The following is a 24,835-nucleotide window of genomic DNA, read 5'->3' as shown; positions in this document are numbered from 1 at the left end:
GGGATATGTGGACCAGTTAGTGACCCGGAGCAGGTCCAGTGAGATTGAGGCCTTAAAGGGAACCTGTCACCCCGTTTTTTCAGTATGAGATAAAAATACCGTTAAATAGGGCCTGAGCTGTGCATTACAATAGTGTATTTTGTGGAACTTGATTCCCCACCTATGCTGCCGAAATACGTTACCAAAGTAGCCGTTTTCGCCTGTCAATCAGGCTGGTCTGGTCGGATGGGCGTGGTGACATCGCTGTTTCTTCCCCCAGATCTTGCTTATTTTTCCGTTGGTGGCGTAGTGGTTTGCGCATGCCCAAGTGCCGAATCCACTGCATAGGTGAGGTAAAAGAGCGCGATCTGCGCTATTACCCTGGTGATCGGTGGGGGCGGCCATCTTCCTGTGGCCGCGCGTGCGCAGATGGAGCGCTCTGCTGCCCGGGGCTTCAGGAAAATGGCCGCGGGAGTTCGCATCTCATCTAATGCAGTCCCTCTGTAAGAAAATACAGGTGTAGTACCTGGAATCAAGATTAGATCACCCACAGAATAATGGTTTGTGTGAACAATTTAATGGTACCCTTAAGTTAAAGGCACCAGGCAGGTTCAGAATGCCATTAACCAGATGTCCGCAGGTTAGTAGTTTGTTTCCCTCCCACAGGATATGTACCCTTTAAAAGGGAATCAGTCACCCCCAAAATCACGGGTGAGGTAAGCCCACCGGCATCAGGGGCTTATCTACAGCATTCTGGATTGCTGTAGATAAACCCCCGATGTATCCTGAAAGATGACAAAAAGAGGTTAGATTATACTCACCCAGGGGCGGTCCTGCTGCTGGTCCAGCGCCTCCCATCTTCATCAGATGACGTCCTCCTCTGGTCTTCATGCTGCGGCTATGGCACAGGCGTACTTTGTCTGCCCTGTTGAGGGCAAAGTACTGCAGTGCGCAGGGCCTCTCTGACCTTTCCCGGTGCCTGCGCACTGCAGTACTTTGCTCTGCCCTCAACAGGGCAGACAAAGTACGCCTGCGCAGGAGCCGCAGCGTGAAGACCAGTAGAAGACGTCATCTGATGAAGATGGGAGGCGCCGGACCCGGACCAGCAGCGTGAACGCCCGAGTGAGTATAATCTAACCTCTTTTTCTCATCTTTCAGGATACATCGGGGGCTTATTTACAGCATTCCAGAATCCTGTAGATAAGCCCCTGATGCCGGTGGGCTTACCTCATTACCGGCATTTGGGGGTGACAGGTTCCCTTTAAACAGTCCGTGAAACAGTGTCAGAACACAGATGGCATCTAAGTGCTGTAATCCCAGGTCCATGATTTTGTGTGGGAAACATGGTCTGCAAATATACATGAGCACGTGAACACACATATAGACTGTAATGGGTACTTGTTCTATTTATGAAAGATATGAATAGAACTCATAAGGGAGAGACATCTGAATAGGCAGCAACTTGACTAATGACAATAGGGAAGCATGTGTGTCCTTAGGGTCTGGTGTTGGGGTCGTTACGACGTTGCACCTGTCAGGTGGAAGAGGTCTCACCTTCTTATATCCCATGAGCGCGTTTTCTGCTTGTTATCTCCACAGATCATTAAAATTACTGTCTGACACATTTAAGGTAAATTCACACGTGTCAGATTTTGTTGCAGAAAATTTTGTACCTCACAATTATTCAAATGAATAGGGCAATTTTGCCACAAAGCCTATAGGATTCTTTAGGATGTGTTCAGATTTATGGGAAAAGGGTAGATTTTTGTACAGAAATTTAATAAGTTGCAAAGCGGGGTGCCCCACGTCACCCACTTTATGTAACCAACATCTACAAACAGGTCAATATACAAAAGGAAGACAAAATGACGTACAACTGAGGGGTTCTCTTTATTTAATATATGCAAAGACATCACAATCAGAGTTTATGCAACATCTAGCGTCATAATGTGTGATCCACAAACAGAAGAGCAGCCAAACATAAGAGTGCAGATGGGTTTAATCATCGTGCTTCAGTTTCTTGATTTTATTCTTGTGTCTCTCAATTTCCTTCTGCAGACGTTCAATTTCTGACTTACAATGACCAATCTCTTCTTCATGAAGCTTTCTCATATTAGCAAGTTGTTCCTGCTCTTTTTGCCTGTGGAATATTTTGGATACAGAGTGAGTGACATGGTTTGGTCAAATAGCAATATTTTACTAAGCACTTATACACAGAAAAAGAAAAAAAAAAAAAACTGTACATGGTGATAATTTGCACCAGTTGTATGTACAATAAGTTAACTTGGTCTACTCTTTTCATTATTAACTAGGATACTGCAGTTCTGAAAATAAAGGGGGCCGTATGTAGCGCTACCCTTTTAAGTCTTCCTTGTACAGAGCTTCCAAAACACCAGTTGTGCTGGAAGCCACAGTACACCTGACTCCACTATAGTCTATGGAGCTTTTCACGTGTCCGTTTTTAGGAGTTTTTTTCTTTAGGGTGGAAGAACATGGAAAAAAAAAAAAAAAAAAAAAAAAACACGGTTACCAAAAATGCACTGAACACACTGGCCATGTTCATACCTGCTCTGGCTACACATGTTCTATATGGATGTGACACATTGTACTTCATGATAGTAAATTTAGGTTGACAAGGTTTGCTTTTTTATGAAAATATCGAAAAATATGCAGTTATTGAACTTTTTATTTTTTAGGTCCTCAAAAACAAAAATAGTCAATAGTGCACTAATTAAAGGGGTACTCTGGGGAGAAACATTTTGCACGGTCTTTGTCAAACTATAAGGCCGGGATCACACATGCGAGAAATACGGCTGAGTCTCGCATTTTAATACCCGGCATTGTCGACATCACACTCAGGGCCGCATAGCAATACATGGAGCCGCATGCTCCGCTCCTAAATGACGGCGACAATGCTGAGTAATAACATGCGAGACTCGGCCGTATTTCTCGCATGTGTGATCCCAGCCTAAAGAGGAGATGTTCTGTGCACCATTATCATCTTTATAACGCTTGTACTTCAGTGTGACAGGATCTGCTCCTCACTGCTCCCCCCTCCCATCAGGGACAATTGCTCACTGGTGTCTGACCTACAGCCAGACCAAGAAGAGGAGGCATGGCCACGCCCTCACTACATTAAATCACAAACATGTGGACACCAACTGCAGTGGAGTGGAGACATTTTTTGTGGGTCAAGTTGAAGTTTTTACTGGATCAGTTCTTATTTATCTTGAATTCTACATCAGGGTTTCCATCTAAATCTCGTAATACATGATTCAGATGGATCCATTCACTAATGAGCAGGCAGAATTACTCCAGACTCAGTTTTGTCTCTGTCCGGCTTTTCAGAGGCCTAAAGAAACGGACATTGCTGGATCATAGACCAGACAGTCCAAAATAACTTCATCTGCCTCATTATACGGATTGTTTTGTTGGGGATCTTAAGCGAATCATGAATTTTAGAGATTTACATGAAAACCCCAGTGTAAGCACTCCGCGTAGAGTGCAGGATAAACCTGAGCAGAGCCTTACTGCGATCGTTTTGAGGCAGAACGAACAAATCAACAGTTCAAGGTTTGTTTGTTTGTTTTTTTATGCTATTCACCTTGCAGTATAAGTGATAAGATGCCTCCATTCATTGTGTCACTACCATTACAGCAATACCGGATTTAAATAGTGGCAAAACCTTAAGAAAAAAGAAAACCAAAAAAACAAATACATCACACCCTAAAAACGCTTACCCCTCACCTTCAAAAAAATGTTTTTGCATCACCACTAGTGATAAGCGAGCATGCTTGGTTGTTATGAGTATCTCAGGCATGCTTGAGTAATATGTCTAACAGCCGTGAAACATGCAGCCGCAGAGACTTGAACATATTAAAGCACACCGAAAATACTTGGGTAACACGCTATCCGAGCGCGCTCGCTCATCACTAATCACACTTTGAAAGCTATAATTTTCCTATTTTTTGGCTGACCGCTACGCGAGAGCATTTCTGTTTTAAAATCTCTTTCTATTCTGATTTTTGTGTGGCAGAATTAGCAAAAAAAAAAAAAACAAATAAACCAAACAAACAGCAATTTAGGATTTTTTTTTTTTTATTTTTTTTTAAAAAAGCTTTCTTTTTCAGGTCAGGTTTTTTAGGCCAGTCTCACACGTCCAGATAATTCTGGTACCGGAAAAATCGGTACCGGAGTTATCCCTGTCCGTGTGCTCACGTGGCACATCAGTGTGGCACACGTGCGGCAGCCGTGTGCCGACTGGGTACCACACAGACCGTGCAGGAGACAGCGCTACAGTAAGCGTTGTCCCCTGCTTTGGGTGCTGAAGCCGCCATTTCTTCTCTCCAGCAGCGTTCGCTGGAAAGAAGGAATTAAAAATCATTGTTTTTTTTTTTGCGGTTGAAATAAAGTTCCCGGTAACCTCCCCCCTCCCACCCCCTGTGCACCCGCCCGCTGGAAATAAAATACTCACTCAGCTCACCCCTATGGGAGGTGGAGCCGCATATTCATCACTGTAATGAGCGGCACCACGTGACCGCTCATACAGGACAAGCTGCGGCACTGAGAGGAAGCATCCAGGAAGCTGGGTATTTTATTTCCAGAGGGCGGGCGCACAGGGGGTGGGAGGGGGTTGGTTACCGGGAACTTTATATCAACCGCAAAAAACAATAAAAAAAAACAATGATTTTTCATTCCTTCTCTCCAGCGAACGCTGCTGGAGAGAAGAAATGAATGGCGGCTTCAGCACAAGCTGGGGGGACAGCGCTTACTGTAGCGCTGTCTCCTGCACGGCACACGGACAGCATCCGTGTGCGGTACGTGTTTTACATGGACCCATTGACTTTAATGGGTCCGTGTGATCCGTGCGCTCCCACGAACACTGACATGTCTCTGTGTTTTTCAAACGGACACACGGTCCGTGAAAACACGCTGACATGTGCAGAGACACATCGATTTTAATGTGTCTACTTGAGTCAGTGTCTCCGGTACGTGAGAAAACTGTCCCCACACGTACCGGAGCCACTGACGTGTGAAACCGGCCTTACATTGATATATTCTGACAGTTGTAGCTTTTTTTGCTTTTCTACTGACAGATCTGAATGAGAGTTTGTTTTTTGCAGGACAAGACGTTTTCAGCTATGCCATTTCTATTTACATAAATCTTTTTGATTGCGTTTTATTCTACATTTTGTTCAGCTATGATGAAAAAACTTTTACGGTGTTCCCATGCGGCGATACCAGGTGTATTGTTTATCAAAAATATACGTATTTATGGATGCAGCTTTTGACTTTATTTTAATTTTTTTAATACATTACTACATAATTTTATATATATATTTTTTTTTTACCAAGTCCCTCTATGGAACTTTAATTACTTTGATCACTGGTATAATGCATTACAATACACATATACTGCAAATGCATTACATTTGTTAGTGTAGTGTAAACACCTTTTAAAGCATGCTCCTGGCATGGGCCAAGATCCAGAGGTCATTATTTAATATTAAAGAATATTGTATTATATATAATATTGACAGTCCGCGATTGCATCACGGGGCTCCTGATCAGTGGGAAAGGGAGCCTCTTCGCTCTCCTAGCCTTCCAAATGCTGCGGTAGCTATTGATCACGGCATTTCAGCGGTCAAACAGGCAGAAGGCGGTGCAGGCACCTGTCTGTGACAGTCGGAGCTTGGCTATCATTTAGGCAGCATTTCCTGCGATTGTGTGGGCACAGCTTATTTGCCCGCATGATCACCATAACGCCACTGTACAGGAACCCCTTCCCTTATTAACCCCCTTTCCGACAACGGGCGTAGTAGTACACTGAAGTGGGACTTCCCTCGTTTGGTGCTGGCTGAGCCTGCACCGTACCGGGCTTATGACAACTGATATATATACAGCTGACGTGAGCCCGCAACAGCCATAGGTGGAATCACATTCCACCTGTGGCTGTTAACTAGTTAAATGCCGCTGTCAATGTTTAACAGCGGCATTTAACTCGTGCTTCCAGGAAGCACGCCAGATATCCTGCCCATCGGTGAGCCCGTCATGTGATCGCGGGTCACCGATGGGTTGGCATGACAACCAGAGGTCTCGAGCACACCTCTATGGTTGACATAGCCAGATTGCTATGAGCACTGCCTGGCGCTCATAGCAAGTGAGCATTTGTCCTACACACAGGCGATCTGATCTTCGCCTATATGTAGTAGAGCCGATCAGACAACTGCAGCTTCTAGTCTCCCATAGAGACTATTAAAGCATGCAAAAAAAAAAAAAAACGTAAAAACCAATGGTTTCGTGAGAAAGTACAACTCATCCCGAAAAAAGAAGCCCTCACATGGCCATATTGACAGAAAAAAAAAAAACGCAAAACCAAAAATACCTCTGGTCCTTTAAGGGGTTAAGAGCCAAGCCTGTAAGGATAGCCATTAAGGACAGGACTGCTCATCAAATACAGATTGAGGTCCAATAATACCAAACATTAATTTCAACAATTAAGCCTTCCCAACATGGCCAATATCCATTTTTTCCTTCCCTTCAAGGGCCATTACTTTTAATTTTCGACCCACAGACCTATGAGGGCTTGCTTTTTTCCCCAGGAAGAGTTGCATTTTTGAATGACACCATTTATTTTACTTCATAGTCTAGTCTACTGGAAAATAGGAAAACAAATTCCAAGTGTGGTGAAATTGCGAAACAAAAAGAATTGACTTTTTTGGGGAACTGATTTTATGGTGTACATGGTGCAGTAAAAATTACTTGGCATTAATTATTCTCATTTTTTATTATTGATCAACAACTATGTTAACAATCAACCCAAAGGACTCAAATATCAAAGCTTAATATTTTTGGAGGTTGGAGTGGTTTTTTTTTTTTTAGATTTGGCTATCTTAGGAGGATATCTGTTTGTGCAGGTAACCATTACTGTGCAGAATTATTAGGCAACTTAATAAAAAACAAATATATTCCCATCTCACTTGTTTATTTTCACCAGGTAAACCAATATAACTGCACAAAATTTAGAAATAAACATTTCTGACATGCAAAAACAAAATCCCAATAAATTAGTGACGAATATAGCCACCTTTCTTTATGATGACACTCAGCAGCCTTCCATCCATAGATTCTGTCAGTTGCTTGATCTGTTTACGACCAACATTGCGTGTAGCAGCCACCACAGCCTCCCAGACACTGCTCCGAGAGGTGTACTGTTTTCCCTCCCTGTAGATCTCACATTTTATGGGGGACCACAGGTTCTCTATGGGGTTCAGATCAGGTGAACAAGGGGGCCATGTAATTATTTTTTCTTCTTTGAGACCTTTACTGGCCAGCCACGCTGTGGAGTAGTTGGAGGCATGTGATGGAGCATTGTCTTGCATGAAAATCATGTTTTTCTTGAACGATACCGACTTCCTGTACCACTGCTTGAAGAAGTTGTCTTCCAGAAACTGGCAGTAGGTCTGGGAGTTGAGCTTCACTCCATCCTCAACCCGAAAAGGTCCCACAAGCTCATCTTTGATGATACCAGCCCACACCAGTACCCCACCTCCACCTTGCTGACGTCTGAGTAGGAGTGGAGCTCTCTGCCCTTTACTGATCCAGCCTTGGCCCATCCATCTGGCCCATCAAGAGTCACTCATTTCATCAGTAAGTAAAACCTTTGAAAAGTCAGTCTTAAAGATATTTCTTGGCCCAGTCTTGACGTTTTATCTTATGTTTCAAAGGTGGTCGTTTTTCAGCCTTCCTTACCTTGGCCATGTCCCTGAGTATCGCACACCTTGTGCTTTTTTTTTTTTTTTTACTCCAGTAACGTTGCAGCTCTGAAATATTGCAAAACGGGTGGCAAATGGCAGCTTCACGCTTGATTTTCCTCAATTCATGGGCAGTTACTTTGTGCAGTTTTTGCCCAACACGCTTCTTGTGACCCTGTTAGCCATTTGCCATGAAACACTTGATTGTTCGGTGATCACGCTTCAACAGTTTGGCAATTTCAAGACTGCTGCATCCCTCTGCAAGACATCTCACAGTTTTGGACTTTTCAGAGCCCGTCAAATCTCGCTTCTGACCCATTTTGCCAAAAGAAAGGAAGTTGCCTAATAATTACGCACACCTTATATATGGTTTTGATGTCACTAGACAACACCCCTCCTCATTACAGAGATGCACATCACCTGATTTACTTAACCCCTTCATGACCCAGCCTATTTTGACCTTAATGACCTGGCCGTTTTTTGCAAATCTGACCAGTGTCCCTTTATGAGGTAATAACTCAGGAACGCTTCAACGGATCCTTGCGGTTCTGAGACTGTTTTTTCGAGACATATTGGGCTTCATGTTAGTGGTAGTGGTAAATTTAGGTCGATATTTTTTGCATTTGTGAAAAAAACTGGAAATTTGGCTAAAATTCTGAAAATTTTGCAAATTTTCAAATTTTGAATTTTTATTCTGGTAAAAGAGAGAGTTATGTGACACAAAATAGTTAATAACTAACATTACCCACATGTCTACTTTACATCAGCACAATTTTGGAAACAAATTTTTTTTTTTGCTAGGAAGTTATGAGGGTTAAAATTTGACCAGCGATTTCTCATTTTTACAACGAAATTTACAAAACCATTTTTTAGGGACCACCTCACATTTGAAGTCAGTTTGAGGGGTCTATATGGCTGAAAATACCCAAATGTGACACCATTCTAAAAACTGCACCCCTCAAGGTACTCAAAACCATATTCAAGAAGTTTATTAACCCTTCAGGTGCTTCACAGCAGCAGAAGCAACATGGAAGGAAAAAATGAACATTTAACTTTTTAGTCACAAAAATGATCTTTTAGCAACAATTTTTTTATTTTCCCCAAGGGTAAAAAGAGAAACTGGACCCCAAACGTTATTGTACAATTTGTCCTGAGTACGCTGATACCTCATATGTGGGGGGGGAGACCACGGTTTGGGCGCACGACAGGGCTCGGAAGGGAAGGAGCGCCATTTGACTATTTCAATGAAAAATTGGTTTCAATCTTTAGCGGACACCATGTCACGTTTGGAGAGCCCCTGTGTGCCTAAACATTGGAGCTCCCCTACAAGTGACCCCATTTTGGAAACTAGACCCCCCCAAGGAGCTTATCTAGATGCATAGTGAGCACTTTGAACCCCCAGGTGCTTCACAAATTGATCCGTAAAAATGAAAAAGTACTTTTTTTTTTTTTTCACAAAAAAATTCATTTAGCCTCAAATTTTTCATTTTCACATTGGCAACAGGATAAAATGGATCGTAAAATGTGTTGGGCAATTTCTCCTGAGTACACCGATACCTCACATGTGGGAGTAAACCACTGTTTGGGCACACGGCAGGGCTCGGAAGGGAAGGAGCGCCATTTGACTTTTGAATGAAAAATTATCTCCAATCATTAGCGGACACCATGTCGCGTTTGGAGAGACCCTGTATGCCTAAACATTGGAGCTCCCCCACAAGTGACCTCATTTTGGAAACTAGATCTCCCATGGAACTAATCTAGATGTGTGGTGACCACTTTAAACCCCCAATTGCTTCACAGAAGTTTATAACGCAGAGCCGTGAAAATAAAAAATCATTTTTCTTTCCTCAAAAATTATTTTTTAGCCCGCAATTTTTTATTTTCACAAGAGTAACATGAGAAATTGGACCTGAAAAGTTGTCCAGTTTGTCCTGAGTACACTGATACCCCATATGTGGGGGTAAACCGTTTGGGCGCACTTCGGGGCTCGGAAGGGAAGTAGTGACTTTTGAAATGCAGACTTTGATGGAATGGTCTGCGGGTGTCACGTTGCGTTTGCAGAGCCCCTGATGTGCCTAACAGTAGAAACCCCCCCACAAGTGACCTCATTTTGGAAACTAGACCCCCCCAAAGAACTTATCTAGATGTGCGGTGAGCACTTTGAACCCCCAAGTGCTTCACAGAAGTTTATAACGCAGAGCCGTGAAAAAAAAAAAATCATTTTTCATTCCTCAAAAATTATGTTTTAGCCAGCAATTTTTTATTTTCGCAAGGGTAGCAGGAGAAATTGGACCCCAATAATTGTTGCCCAGTTTGTCCTGAGTATGTTGGTACCCCATATGTGGGGGTAAACCACTGTTTGGGTGCACGTCGGGGCTCGGAAGGGAGGGAGCACCATTTGACTTTTTGAACGCAAGATTGGCTGGAATCAATGGTGCCGCCATGTTGCGTTTGGAGACCCCTGATGTCACTGCATTTTACCTGCAGATTTACCGCGGATTTCCAGTGTTTTTTGTGCGGATTTCACCTGCGGATTCCTATTGAGCTACAGGTGTAAAACGGGATCCGCACAAAGAATTGACATGCTGTGGAAAATACAATACAGCGTTTCCACGTAGTATTTTCCGCACCATGGGCACAGCGGATTTGGTTTTCCATAGGTTTACATGGTACTGTAAACCTGATGGAAAACTGCTACGAATCCGCTGCGGATCCGCAGCCAAATCCGCACATAGCCTAATTCTAACCCTAGCCCTAACCCTAGTGGGGGAAGAAAAAAAAAAAAATTAGCCGGATTACTTACGGTAATGCTCTTTTAATGAGTCCATGACAGCACCCACTGGAGAGATAGGGATCCGCCCCAAGGAACAGGAAACCTACAGAGACATAAAAGGGGGCGGTCCCCCTCTCCTCCTCAGTTTAATTTCAGAGTACCCGGAGGACCGCCAGTGTTAGTCAACCATTACAATGTATCATCAGAATATAAACTTCATAGAAGTAATTACATTGGCTTTTATTAGGGAGGGATGTGACTGGGTGCTGTCATGGACTCATTAAAAGAGCATTACCGTAAGTAATCCGGCTATTTACCCTTCGCCATGACAGCACCCACTGGAGAGATTTCCAGAGACCAACACCTAGGGGGGGGACCACCGTGCTGAGGATAGTCCTGCCAAAGTGTAGGTCAGAGTCGGAAGACAGGTCAAGCCTGTAGTGATTATAGAAAGTGGAAGGAGCCAACCAAGTTGCAGCCTTACATATATCCTCGATTGGCACGTTCCCTTTTTCGGCCCAGGAAGAAGCCATGGCTCTGGTGGAATGTGCTTTGATACCCTCCAGAGGTTCTTCATTTTTCATGGAATAGGCCAACCGGATAGCGTCTCTTATCCACCTGGATAATGTTGCTCTTGTAACTCCATATCCTTTCTTTTTGCCCTGGAAGGATATGAACAGAGCCCTACTCTGCCTCCAACTACTAGTTTTCTCAATATATTGCAAAACTACTCTCCTGACGTCTAGAGTATGAAATTTTTGTTCTTCAGGAGTAGAGGGGTCTTTAAAGAAAGTAGGAAGATGTATCTCTTGTGACCTGTGGAACTTCCCTGCTACCTTAGGAAGGTATAAGGGGTCTGGTTTTAAGATTAGTCTGTCATGAAATGTAAGAAGGTAAGATTGATCTATCGACAAGGCCTGAATGTCGCTGACTCTTCTAGCCGATGTTAAGGCTACCAAGAAGGCTGTTTTCAGCGACAAGTGTTTCAAAGATGCTGTGTCTATAGGCTCAAACGGAGATTCTGTTAGAGAGTCTAAGACTAGATTTAGATCCCAAGGAGCTACCCTAGGTATGTGGACAGGAGTAACTCGTTCACAGGCCGTGATGAAGCGGGATACCCATTTATTACCAGCAATATTATGGCCATAGAGGGCACCCAGAGCGGACACCTGGACCTTTAGTGTGTTAACCGACAGACCTAACTCTTTCCCTTTCTGTAGAAATTCTAGTATAGATTTTATTGGGACTTCAGAGGGGTTTGAACTAGTATGGAACTGAAGAAACTTGTTCCATATTTTGGTGTAAATTTTTGTTGTAGATGGTTTCCTGCTAAGCAGGAGTGTATCAATTAGGCCTTTTGAAAACCCCCTGGAATTTAATATCTGCCTTTCAAATTCCAGGCCGTCAGGTGGAGGCTGTCCACCTGAGGGTGGAAGAAAGGTCCCTGAGAGAGAAGGTTTGGGATTGAGGGAAGGACCCAAGGATCCGTCACAGACATTGACCGCAGGCACGAGAACCATGATCTCTTGGGCCAGAATGGTGCTATCAGTATTATCCTGGCCTGCTCTTCCCTGATCTTCCGTATTACTTGTGGAAGCAGAATTATCGGAGGGAAAGCATACGCTAGCTTGAATTGCCAGGGTGTTTGAAGAGCATCTAGAATGTCCGGGTGATCTGCACGGGACCGAGATGCGAATTTCTGGACTTGTTTGTTCTGTAGCGAACAGGTCTATTTGGGGCTTGCCCCATAACAATGTTATTTTGTGGAAAATGTGAGGATTGAGACACCATTCTCCTTGATGAAGAGTGTGTCGACTTAGAAAGTCTGCTTGTTGATTGTTCTCTCCTTTGATGTGGACTGCCGAGAGGGACAACAGATGCTTTTCGGCCAGGATTAAGGTACTGTTTGCGGAAGACATTAGAGCGTCTGATCTTGTGCCGCCTTGTTTGTTTAAATACGCCACTGTCGTAGTGTTGTCTGAACAGATTCTGACGTGGCTTCCTCGTAGCTGTGGGAGAAATTGACGCAGTGCATAGTTTACCACATTCAATTCTTTCAGGTTTGATGAATATAAATCCTCATTTTTATCCCAGGTTCCCTGGCAGAATCTATCTCCCATGTGTGCGCCCCACCCGTGGCGACTAGCGACCGTAGTTATCGTGTGGGATGGTGATATTACCCAAGGGACACCCCCTGCTAGGTTGTTTTTATCTAGCCACCACACTAAGGAGGATAAGACTTTCTCGGATAAAGTTATTTTTGATTCAAGGTGCCCCAGAAATTTTCTCTGTTCCCGAAGTATCTGGTGTTGCAACGTTCGGGTATGAAGTTGTGCCCACTGAACGGCTGGAGTACAGGAGGAAAGGGATCCTAGCAAGGACATTCCTGCCCTCAGGGACATTTGAGGTTTGTGAATGGCCGCCAGTACTTTACCCTCTATAAGATATATTTTTTCTTGGGGGAAGTAGACATTTTTGTTTTATGGAATCTAGATTGAACCCTAAAATGTCTGAAGAGAAAGTGGGATGAGTCTGGATTTTTTATAGTTGACGATCCAGCCCAGGTTTTCTAAGGACGAGACAGTGTCAGCTAATCGTTCCGCACACTGAAGGGACGAATTCCCTACAACTAAAAAATCATCTAAGTAGGGAATGATTAAGGTGTCTCTCTGGCGAAGGTAGGCCATTACTTCTAACATTACCTTCGTGAAGATCCTAGGTGCCGTGGAGAGACCAAAGGGCATGGCTGTATACTGGAAATGATGAATCTCCCCCTCAAGAGTTACTGCCACTCTTAAGTATTTTTGATACCTGCTATGGATAGGGAGATGGTAGTAGGCATCTTTTAAATCAATGCCGCCCATTTTACAGTTTGGAAAAAGGAGCTTAATGGCCGATTTAATAGACTCCATTTTAAACGTATAATTTTTAATAAACGTATTGAGTTTTCTAAGATTTATAATTGTTCGAAATGAACCATCGGGTTTAGGGATTAAAAATAACGGAGAGTAGAACCCTCTACCCTCTTGTCCCTTTGGCACCCTAACCAAAACATTTTTAACTAGGAGACTTCGAATTTCCAGTTCAAGGGCCTTCTGTTGCCCTGGTGAGGAAAGGGCTGTTAAAATAAAAGAGTCATGGGGAATTTGGAGGAATTCTATCTTCATTCCTTCCTTAATATTTAGCACTCAGGAACTTGACGTGACTTTTCGCCATTGGGGAAAGAAAAATTTTAACCTACCCCCTACTGGGGTGTCTGGTGTTTTAGAATTTATTGTCCCTACGGAAGGGGGGCCTTTAAACATAGTGCCACCCTGTTTTCCCTCTCTTGTGGCCCATCGTGACGGTCTTTCATTTTGTGTTCTTTTCCCGAACGGCCTCTTCCTAAAGGTCTTCCTATAGAAAGGAATTGAGGGGTCAGGAAAGGCTTTTTTCCTCTCCTTCGCTTTTTTGAGGATCTCGTCTAATGCTTTCCCAAACAAAAACTCACCCTCACATGGAATAGCACAGATCTTAGCCTTTGACTGCGTATCCCCCTTCCAGCTCTTCATCCATAACGCACGTCTGGCATTATTAATCAGACCCGCTGATCTTGCTGCAAGGCGAAGAGAGTCAGCTGAAGCATCGGCCATGAATGCTGCTGCAGCTCTAATTAGTGGTATCGCATCCCGCAATTTGTCTGGAGACCCCCTGTTCGATCTGTTGATCCAGCTGATCAATCCAAACAAGCATGGATCTAGCTGTGCACGTGCTGGCAATTGATGGCTTAAATATGCCCGTGGAAGCTTCCCATGATCGTTTTAGTGACGATTCTGCCTTCCGATCTAGAGTTTCAGAAAGTAGGCCCGCATCCTCGACTGGTAGAGCTGACTGTTTTGAAGTGGAGGCGACTGCAGCGTCCACCTTAGGAATTTTTGTCCATGAAATTAACTCCTCATCATTAAAGGGGTACTTCCTTTTGGAGGCTGACGGGAGAAAACCTCTCTGGTCCTGTTTCTCCCACTCCCTCTTTATCAGTGCCTTAACCGCAGGAATTACTGGGAATGCTCTTCTCTTCCTCTCTGCCAATCCTGCAAACATGATGTCTTGTGCAGTTTGGTCGTCTTTTGCATCCTCACAACCTATTGTATTCCTGATGGATTTTACTAGGTTGTCCACCCCATCAAGGGGAAAACAAGCTCGACCCTCAATGTCCGATTGTGTCGAGGAAGAGGATGATGCCTGCGAGGAGTCTGAGTGGATAACGCCTTCCTCCTCGGACTCAGAGCCGGATACTGCCTTTTCTTTACCGGATTTTTTAGGGGGGGGGTACTGGTTTGTGAGATGGCCTGTAATTCTTCTCTAATTATGGCCCGTATATCTGTGACCGACATAGATGGACTCTGCATTGTTTCAGTCATACATTGATTGCAGAGTTTTTTGGGGTGGGAATCTGGGAGAGGCTCGTCACATAAAGCACACTGTTTGTGTTTAGATTTTTGTCTCCTTTTGGCCTGGGTGAATAAGTCATTTGTGGAAAAGAGTGTCAGCTTTATAGGCAGAGGGGAATTACAAAAAAACGAACAAAAAGCCAGCTCACCAGACAACCGTTGATGGGTGCACGGAACCTCCACGCCGATCCACGTGGTGAAATATAACAATGAAGAAAAACGTTGATTCCAGCTCCACAGAGATGCCTTGAATAAAATTGAATCCTTTATTGGTACATTTTTAAAAAGACAAAAGTTGTCATGCTCTCCATAATTAACGGGAAACGAGCTACGCGTTTCGATCTGTTACAGATCTTTTTCAAAGCTACACAAACACAGACAAATCAGCATTTTAACGCTACCACCAACCAATCAATACAAAACACAAAATCATGTGACTAAAAGGTCCTTCTGATACGATACAAAATGATTCTTCTAAAAACAAACCATTTATATAAAAATTCATTTCAATATGAATATGCATGAAAAAGAATGAAAACAAAAATTATGTAAACAGCTCATGATATGATATTAATAATGGTACATTAACTCGTTACGTTTGTTAAGACCGGCTGGAAACCGGGTATTTAAATGAAAGATCCAAAAGGCTTCACGTGTGAGAAGACAACGTTTGAAATTTCCACCTCGCTGAGGTTTGTTAACACGTTCAATGCCATATGCCAAGAAGTATTTAGTACTACACGCATGTTGAGTAATAAAATGTCTAGATGCAGCCGAAACTGATCGAGAAGAATTACTCTAACAAACTCACCCACCGGTATAGATTGAATGGTATGTGAAGGATGTCCACTCCGGGCATGTAGAATAGAGTTCCCACTAAGAGATTTATGGTGAGTTTTCGTTTCCACAACATGATCAGCGATACCAATTAAATACGGTTACGGTAGTTAATAAGTCATTCACCAATTCTGACAAATCACAAAATTTTATTATTAAGCAATACATCAATTGCAATACTGCCTTTGTGATATATAAAATCGATTGCACTATGTGTCAATTGTCATATGTTGGTTGTACATCACGCAAGCTAAAAGTGCGCATCAATGAACATTTATATGATATAGGAAATGCAGGTAATTCTTCTCGATCAGTTTCGGCTGCATCTAGACATTTTATTACTCAACATGCGTGTAGTACTAAATACTTCTTGGCATATGGCATTGAACGTGTTAACAAACCTCAGCGAGGTGGAAATTTCAAACGTTGTCTTCTCACACGTGAAGCCTTTTGGATCTTTCATTTAAATACCCGGTTTCCAGCCGGTCTTAACAAACGTAACGAGTTAATGTACCATTATTAATATCATATCATGAGCTGTTTACATAATTTTTGTTTTCATTCTTTTTCATGCATATTCATATTGAAATGAATTTTTATATAAATGGTTTGTTTTTAGAAGAATCATTTTGTATCGTATCAGAAGGACCTTTTAGTCACATGATTTTGTGTTTTGTATTGATTGGTTGGTGGTAGCGTTAAAATGCTGATTTGTCTGTGTTTGTGTAGCTTTGAAAAAGATCTGTAACAGATCGAAACGCGTAGCTCGTTTCCCGTTAATTATGGAGAGCATGACAACTTTTGTCTTTTTAAAAATGTACCAATAAAGGATTCAATTTTATTCAAGGCATCTCTGTGGAGCTGGAATCAACTTTTTTCTTCAGAGGGGAATTACACTCACCCAGTGAAGCTGTACGGTACTGAAATAGGAGGTTGCGACTTTCTGGATCTTGAATCCTTGGTCTCGCTCCTGTGGTTGGCATCTGAGGACCTTCTGCTGGCTGGCTCACCTGCTGGGTCCACTGTTTTGCCTGGGGACGACATGTTGCATCGCCTGTGCGTTTGCAACTATCCCCTTTTTATAGGCCAAGATCCGGTCAGTTTTTTTTTTTTTTTTCATACCCCACAGCGGTGTACCGCGCATGCGTGAAACCGCGCTTTCCCTCACCGCTGTGTGGGTGACCCGGAAGTGCTCACCCGCCCCGGGGCAGTATGGGGATTTTTTTCACCGCTACCACGCACGCGCGGCCGCCATCTTGCCCGGCCTGCGCTATGGAGCGGTGTGCCAGCTGCCGCTGTGCCTCAGATCCCGGACCTCATACCTGCCGGTCCGCGTCTGGAGCTCCTTCAGGGCCGCACCTCTGCCGCGTTGCCTCGTGGAACCGAGCGGCCTCCCCGGACCAGGCATTCCACATGTCGGCCAGACGAGGGGGGAGCCGTCTAGCGGAGTCTCCCCCGACGCTGCTTCTGGACTGCATCCCCTGCCGTTCTCGCGGAAACCGCACAGGCGGATGCTTCTTGCCCAGGTATGCTGTAGCTCGGAGAATCTAGAGATCCTGTCCCCTGGGAACAGGAAACCTAAACTGAGGAGGAGAGGGGGACCGCCCCCTTTTATGTCTCTGTAGGTTTCCTGTTCCTTGGGGCGGATCCCTATCTCTCCAGTGGGTGCTGTCATGGCGAAGGGTAAAATATATATTTTCTTTATTTTATTATTGCCCCTACCTATGCGGGTGATAAAGGGGGGGGGGGTCATTTACTATTTATTTTTTTTTGATCACTGTGATAGGTTTGGGGGGGGGGGGGGGACAGGAGGACGAAGGGGAGCGGACCACAGTACGGGGCAGAAAGGAGGACTGGGAAGGAGATCGGTGGCGGTGGGCAGATCAGGGTTTCCAGCCATGGCCGATGATATTGCAGCATCGGCCATGGCTGGATTGTAATATTTCACCACTTTTCATAGGTGAAATATTACAAATTGCTCCGATTGGCTGTTGAAAGTGAAACAGCCAATCAGAGCGATCGTAGCCACGGGGGGGGGGGGGGGGGGGTGCAAAGCAACCCCCCCCCCCCGGGCTGCAGTACTACTCCCTCTGTCCCTGCAGATCGGGTGAAATTGGAGTTAACCCTTTCACCCGATCTGCAGGGACACGATCCCTCCATGACGCCACATAGGCGTCACAGGTTGGATTGGCACCAACTTTCATGACGCCTACGTGGAGTCACAGGTTGGGAAGGGGTTAATTGGTAGTTGGCTCTCAAGCCTGAACAGTTTGGAGTAGGACAACATGTATAAAAAGTATCATATGATCAAAATACAACTTGCCTAATAATTCTGCACACAGTGTATCTCTATCTATTTTATAGCTGTATATAGGAAAGAACAAACAAACAAAAAAAAAGTGGTCAGTCTCGTTTGAAGCCTAGACACAGGCTGCGTTTCAATGGAGCTACAAGATGACAGGTATAGAGGTCTTCAAAAGACTTGGGCTGCCGTCACACTAGCAGTATTTGGTGAGTATTTTCCATCAATATTTGTAAGCCAAAATCAGGAGTGGAACCAATAGAGGAAAAGTATAATAGAAACATATGCACTACTTCTGCATTTATCACCCACTCCTGGTTTTGGCTTACAAATACTGATGGAAAATACTCACCAAATACTGCTAGTGTGACGGCAGCCTAACAATAGCGAGCAAATTTCTGTTCCACCCACAGCTGATAGGGGTAAATCCTGCCGATATATCACGGCAAATCAGTCAGATATTGGTGGACTCAATCCATGCGCCAACTCCATACACCCGCTCCCGACTTGTGCTGTATGTATACGTCGGATGTCGCTAAGGGGTTAAGCCTGAGTACATTTTTCTTAGTTCCTAAAGCAGGAGATAAACTCCAGTGAAAGGGCTAGACTGTCTTGTAATGAAGTCAGTGCCTGGTGTGAAGGACCAGGTCAGTAAAGTCATAAAACAGTAAATTCCACTATTTAAAGTGATCCCAAGAAAAGAAAAATTCTTCATAAATTAGCTGTGAATAGTTATTTACATAACTTACTAATATACCTGTTGTAGGCCATGTGCCCTAATCCTCTAATAGCGGTTCTCTCGGGTCCCAGGGTCTTTGCTCCAGTTACCTTACACAGGAAGGAACGTGCATGGAGGGGTCAGCCCCTTCTATGGAGTAGTCACAAATCAGCACTCCATCCAGGAGGTCACCAGCTTTACGTCCCCCACCAGGTTTACATACACTTGTGATAAACACCAAGTTACCTGAAATATCTCTCTTCCTCAGCAGCCTGACGTTTACCGAAAGCTCCTCCAGCTTCTCTCACGGATCCTCCTCCACCTCCACCTTTTCCTGCTCCTTTACCCAACTCGCCTAACTGAGAATAGAGAAGCAGCGTCACAGATGGCATCAGAATGATCCCCCCATTCAGTGCTTGGCTCATCTTCACACAACGGGCATCATCAGATTGAGCAGAGGAAAATAAATACTGTATAAAGTAATGGAGCCATAAGAAGGCTTTTTTTTTTTTTTTTCTCAAACCACTTTATATGTTCCATTTCGGTTTACAAAAGCCTCTGTAAGACCAGCATACTGGCATCTTAGCGGCTTTTTTAATATTCTGTTTAAGCCCTGAATTTCACACATTTCAAGTGGTTAAACATGCATTATGTAGTCTACAGAGAGGCAGATACATGAAATAAGTCTCTCCATGAGGGGGGTTAGCACACACAGTCCCCGGCTATCCAGGTGCCCCATGCTAGTGACCCCCGTAAGCCCTACGGTATCACTAATCATCCACGCTCCCTTGGTCTCACTAGACTCCTCACTTATTGCTGATGCAAGTAGGTAGTGGGAAAAAATCCACAGAAGGAAACTGGCAGTTTGGGAGTAAAATGAACAGCTAGAATGGGGCGGCCATAAACCAGCGCTGACAGTGCCACGCTCACAGTCTACAGCATGCAGGGAGCAGTGTCCCCCCCCAGACAGTGCCACGCTCACAGTCTACAGCATGCAGGGAGCAGTGTCCCCCCCCAGACAGTGCCACGCTCACAGTCTACAGCATGCAGGGAGCAGTGTCCCCCCCCAGACAGTGCCACGCTCACAGTCTACAGCATGCAGGGAGCAGTGTCCCCCCCCAGACAGTGCCACGCTCACAGTCTACAGCATGCAGAAAGCAGTATCCCCCCCCCCCCCCCCCCATCCCCCAGACAGCACCACGCTCAGTCTACAGCATGCAGGGAGCAGTATCCCCCCCCCCCCAGACAGCACCACGCTCAGTCTACAGCATGCAGGGAGCAGTGTCCCCCCCCAGACAGTGCCACGCTCACAGTCTACAGCATGCAGAAAGCAGTATCCCCCCCCCCATCCCCCAGACAGCACCACGCTCAGTCTACAGCATGCAGGGAGCAGTATCCCCCCCCCCCAGACAGCACCACGCTCAGTCTACAGCATGCAGGGAGAAGTATCCCCCCCCAGCCAGCACCACGCTCACAGTCTACAGCATGCAGGGAGCAGTATCCCCCCCCCACCCACCAGACAGCACCTCGCTCACAGTACACGGCATGCAGGGAGCAGTATCCCCCCAGACAGCACCACGCTCACAGTCTACAGCATGCAGGGAGCAGTATCCCCCCCCCCACCCACCAGACAGCACCTCGCTCACAGTATACGGCATGCAGGGAGCAGTATCCCCCCAGACAGCACCACGCTCACAGTCTACAGCATGCAGGGAGCAGTATCCCCCCCCCCCAGACAGCACCACGCTCACAGTCTACAGCATGCAGGGAGCAGTATCCTCCCCCCCCCAGACAGCACCACGCTCATAATCTACAGCATGCAGGGAGCAGTATCCCTCCAGACAGCACCACGCTCACAGTCTACAGCATGCAGGGAGCAGTATCCCCCCCCCCCCCAGACAGCACCACGCTCATAATCTACAGCATGCAGGGAGCAGTATCCCCCCAGACAGCACCACGCTCACAGTCTACAGCATGCAGGGAGCAGTATCCTCCCCCCCCCCCCCCCCCAGACAGCACCACGCTCATAATCTACAGCATGCAGGGAGCAGTATCCCCCCCAGACAGTGCCATGCAGGGAGCAGTATCTCCTCTCCCCAGGGAAATATTTTTGAGATGGCAGGAGGAGGCAAGGTCTTGGATATATGGCTTGAAAAAGAGGGCAGAGTCAAGGATCACCCCGAGCGTGTGGGACTGGGGAAAGTGAGCAGCCATTGACATTGATGCATAGGTCGGGTGGAGGGGTAGAGTGAGGTGGGGGAAAGATGATGAATTCTGTTTTGTCCATGTTCAGTTTTAGAAAGCGAGTAGAAAAGAAGGGCGAGATAGCAGACCGACAGTGCGGGATTTTGGTAAGTAAGGAGGTGAGGTCAGGTCCGGATAGGTAGATCTGTGTGTCATCAGCATAGAGATGGTACTGTAAACCGTGGGATTCTATGAGATGTCCCGGGCCGAAGGTGTAGATGGAGAAGAGTAGGGGTCCTAGAACAGAGCCTTGGGGAACACCGACAGACAAGGGGCGAAGTGAGGAGATGGTGTGGGGGAGGGAGACACTGAATGTCCGGTCTGTTAGCTATGATCCAGGACAGGGCCAAGTCTGTGATGCCAAGAGATGAGAGAATATGTAACAGGAGGGAGTGGTCCACAGTGTCAAATCATCATACAGGGAGCAGTACCCCCCCCCCCCAGACGGCGCCATGCAGGGAGCAGTACCCCCCCCCAGACGGCACCATGCAGGGAGCAGTACCCCCCCCCCAGACGGCACCATGCAGGGAGCAGTACCCCCCCCCAGACGGCACCATGCACGGAGCAGTACCCCCCCCCCAGACGGCACCATGCAGGGAGCAGTACCCCCCCCCCCCAGACGGCACCATGCAGGGAGCAGTACCCCCCCCCCCCAGACGGCACCATGCACGGAGCAGTACCCCCCCCCAGACAGCGCCATGCAGGGAGCAGTACCCCCCCCCCCCAGACGGCGCCATGCAGGGAGCAGTACCCCCCCCCCAGACGGCGCCATGCAGGGAGCAGTACCTCCCCCCCCAGACGGCACCATGCAGGGAGCAGTACCCCCCCCCCCCTCCAGACGGCGCCATGCAGGGAGCAGTACACCCCCCCCAGACGGCGCCATGCAGGGAGCAGTACCCCCCCCCCCCTCCAGACGGCGCCATGCAGGGAGCAGTACCCCCCCCCCCCTCCAGACGGCGCCATGCTCACAGTCAGGCAGAAGGATGAACCAGGAGAGAGGCTGACTACTGCTCCCAACATGTCCTGAGGGGAGTAGTAGTCCCCATAATGACCCGCACAGAACAGTCAGCACATCATTACCAGAACGTCCCCACCAGCGCGGTGCCAGCCCATAACTACATAACCCCCACCTGCCACTCCTATGGGTTCTGCCCTGTACCAGGCCTGACTACAAACCTCTCCGAGAAGCAAGTGATGGTGCCCTCGTCCCCTTCCAGCCCAACCCGTCACTCAGACGCAGCCGCCATTACCTGATCAGAAGAGCGGCGCATCTGCACGTACACGAGGTTCCTCAGACCTCCCTGAAACAGCCGCATATGACCGGCCATCTTTGTTACAATCCTGACCTTGTCTTCTACGCAGACGATTGTGGGAGGTGACAGGCAATGTCACAGCCGGGCTTCCGCTTATGACCGACTTTAACGCATGCGCAGTTCTTGAGTGTGATGGCTTGCGTTCCAAGCGTGCTTCTTATTTTGAGCGCATGCGTATTACACATTCCATTTGTTCACTGTAGAGATGACTTCCTGCTGTCTTGTGTTCGGCTGTCACACTGGATTTCCTGCATGTAAATGCAGTACGGTATTTTTAGGCCATGTGCACACGTAGGTCGGGTCCTCTGCGGGTTCTCCCGCCGCGGATTTGATAAATCTGCAGGGCAAAACCGCTGCGGTTATCCCTGCAGATTTATCGCGGTTTGTCTTACGGTTTCCGCTGCGGGTTTTATTCATGCTGCATATGCAGCAATATGCAGCATCAATAGTAATGTTAAAAATAATTAAAAAATTGGTTATACTCACCCTCTGACGTCCCGATCTCCTCGGCGCTGCACGCGGCGGGCCGGTTCCAAAGATGCTGTGCGAGAAGGACCTTCGTGACGTCACGGACATGTGACCGCAACGTCACCGCAGGTCCTGCTCGCACAGCAACCTGCGACCGGACGGCCACGTGCAGCGCTGAGAGGTGAGTATATCATTTTTTTTTTTTTTTAATTCTCTTTTTTTTTTACACAAATATGGTTCCCAGGGCCTGGAGGAGAGTCTCCTCTCCTCCACCCCGGGTACCATCTGCACATGATCCGCTTACTTCCCGCATCGTGGGCACAGCCCCATGCGGGAAGTAAGCGGATCAATGCATTCCTATGTGTGCAGAATCGCAGCGATTCTGCACAAAGAAGTGACATGCTGTGGAATGTAAACCGCTGCGTTTCTGCGCAGTTTTTCCCGCAGCATGTGCACAGCGGATTGCGGTTTCCATAGGTTTACATTGAACTGTAAACGCAATGGAAACTGCTGCGGACCCGCAGCATCAAAATCGCTGCGGTTCCGCGGTAAAAACCGCAACGTGTGCGCATAGCCTTAGAGTATTCTAGATTTGGACACACATGATTGCCTCTTCTAACTGGTTAAAACCATAATATTGACCATCAATATGCCATAACAAAAAGGAAAAAGCAGAGCGGAAATTTTCCATAGCGTACAAGTTACTTCAAGGGAATCTGTCACGACATTTGACCTATATAAACTATTAGTGTATGTTTCCACGGTCAGGAAACCCTCAGGATTTGCTGCAGATTGGACGCTGCGTACAGCCGCATGTTACAGCATAGTGGAAGGGATTTTATGAAAAAACGCAGGTGGCAGACCTCTGTATACGCACATGTGGCACGCCTTTATAGACCGCAGCATGTCTATCTTGCGGAGACACAGTCTATGAATACAGTTCAATGAACCCGCGGAGCCCCCAGCGACCTGCGCATCCCCCACAGCCTTGCCGATGCTCCATTCCCAGTGATGCATAGCGAGACAATGACCTGTGATGACCTCGCGAGACCGCTACGTCATCGGGTCATTTTGCTATGCATCACTAGGAATGCGAGCATCGGGAAGGCTGCGGGGGCTGCACGGGACGCTGGAAGGTAAGAATATCATGATTTTTTATTTTCTTTATTATTTTTAACATTATGTCTTTTTACTATTGATGCTACATAGGCAGCATCAATAGTAAAAAGAGAGAGAATTTCCCTGACACAAAATTCTTCCGCGCATGCTCAGTTTCAAAAGACGGCATCCGTAGCTGGATTCTGGCTTTTGACAGTCAGCGACAAATCCTGCGTTCATAGGCTTCCATTATAGCCAACGACGGACAGCGCAGGATCCATCGATGAGCGATTTTCCGACATATAGAAAAACGTTCCTCTGTGCATTGTCTCTGCCTGACGGACAGCAATTTTACGACGGATCCAGCGCACAACGGATGAAACGTGTGGCCATCCGTCACAATCTGTCGCTAAGGCTTCTTTCACACTTGCGTTGTGTGACGTATGTCGCAATCAGTCGTTTTGGGAAAAAAACGGATCTTGCAAATGTTCCCGCAGGATGCATTTTTTTCCCATAGACTTGTATTGCTGACGGATCGCGACGTATGGCCAAACCCGTCAGGTTTTGGCGGACCGTCGGCACGAAAAAACGTAAAAGGGAACATTTTTTCGTATGTCGCGTCCGCCATTTTCTCCCGCTCATGCGCGGCCAGAACTCTGCCCCCTCCTCCCCGGACTTTAGAATGGAGCAGAGGATGTGTTGAAAAACTGCATCCGCTGCCTACGTCGTAATTTTCACAACGCATAATTTTCACAACGTGCGTCGGTACGTCGCGCCGACGCTTAGCGATGGACCTGTACCGACGCAAGTGTGAAAGAAGCCTTATACAAGTCTATGAGAACAAAACTGATCCACCAGCACCATTTGCTGGATCCGTTTTTTTTCACAAAACGACGCATTGTGACAGAAAAAGAAAGAC

General features: G+C 46.3%; 1 protein-coding gene across 1 annotated transcript; it reads right to left on the bottom strand.

The window, feature by feature from the left end:
* Positions 1 to 1,850: 1,850 nt before the first annotated feature.
* Positions 1,851 to 22,447, bottom strand: ATP5IF1 (ATP synthase inhibitory factor subunit 1). Its single transcript, XM_077295781.1, has 3 exons — positions 22,288 to 22,447; positions 19,040 to 19,152; positions 1,851 to 2,119 (listed from the first exon to the last, which is right to left on the bottom strand). Exons 1-3 carry the CDS (start codon positions 22,363 to 22,365, stop codon positions 1,978 to 1,980), a joined length of 333 nt encoding a protein of 110 aa, XP_077151896.1. The 5' UTR covers positions 22,366 to 22,447; the 3' UTR covers positions 1,851 to 1,977.
* Between the last annotated feature and the right edge of the window lie 2,388 nt (positions 22,448 to 24,835).

This window comes from Ranitomeya variabilis, chromosome 3, assembly GCF_051348905.1.
Source record: "Ranitomeya variabilis isolate aRanVar5 chromosome 3, aRanVar5.hap1, whole genome shotgun sequence".
NCBI classification, from domain to species: domain Eukaryota; kingdom Metazoa; phylum Chordata; class Amphibia; order Anura; family Dendrobatidae; genus Ranitomeya; species Ranitomeya variabilis.
This window is presented reverse-complemented; position numbering and strand designations above follow the sequence as displayed.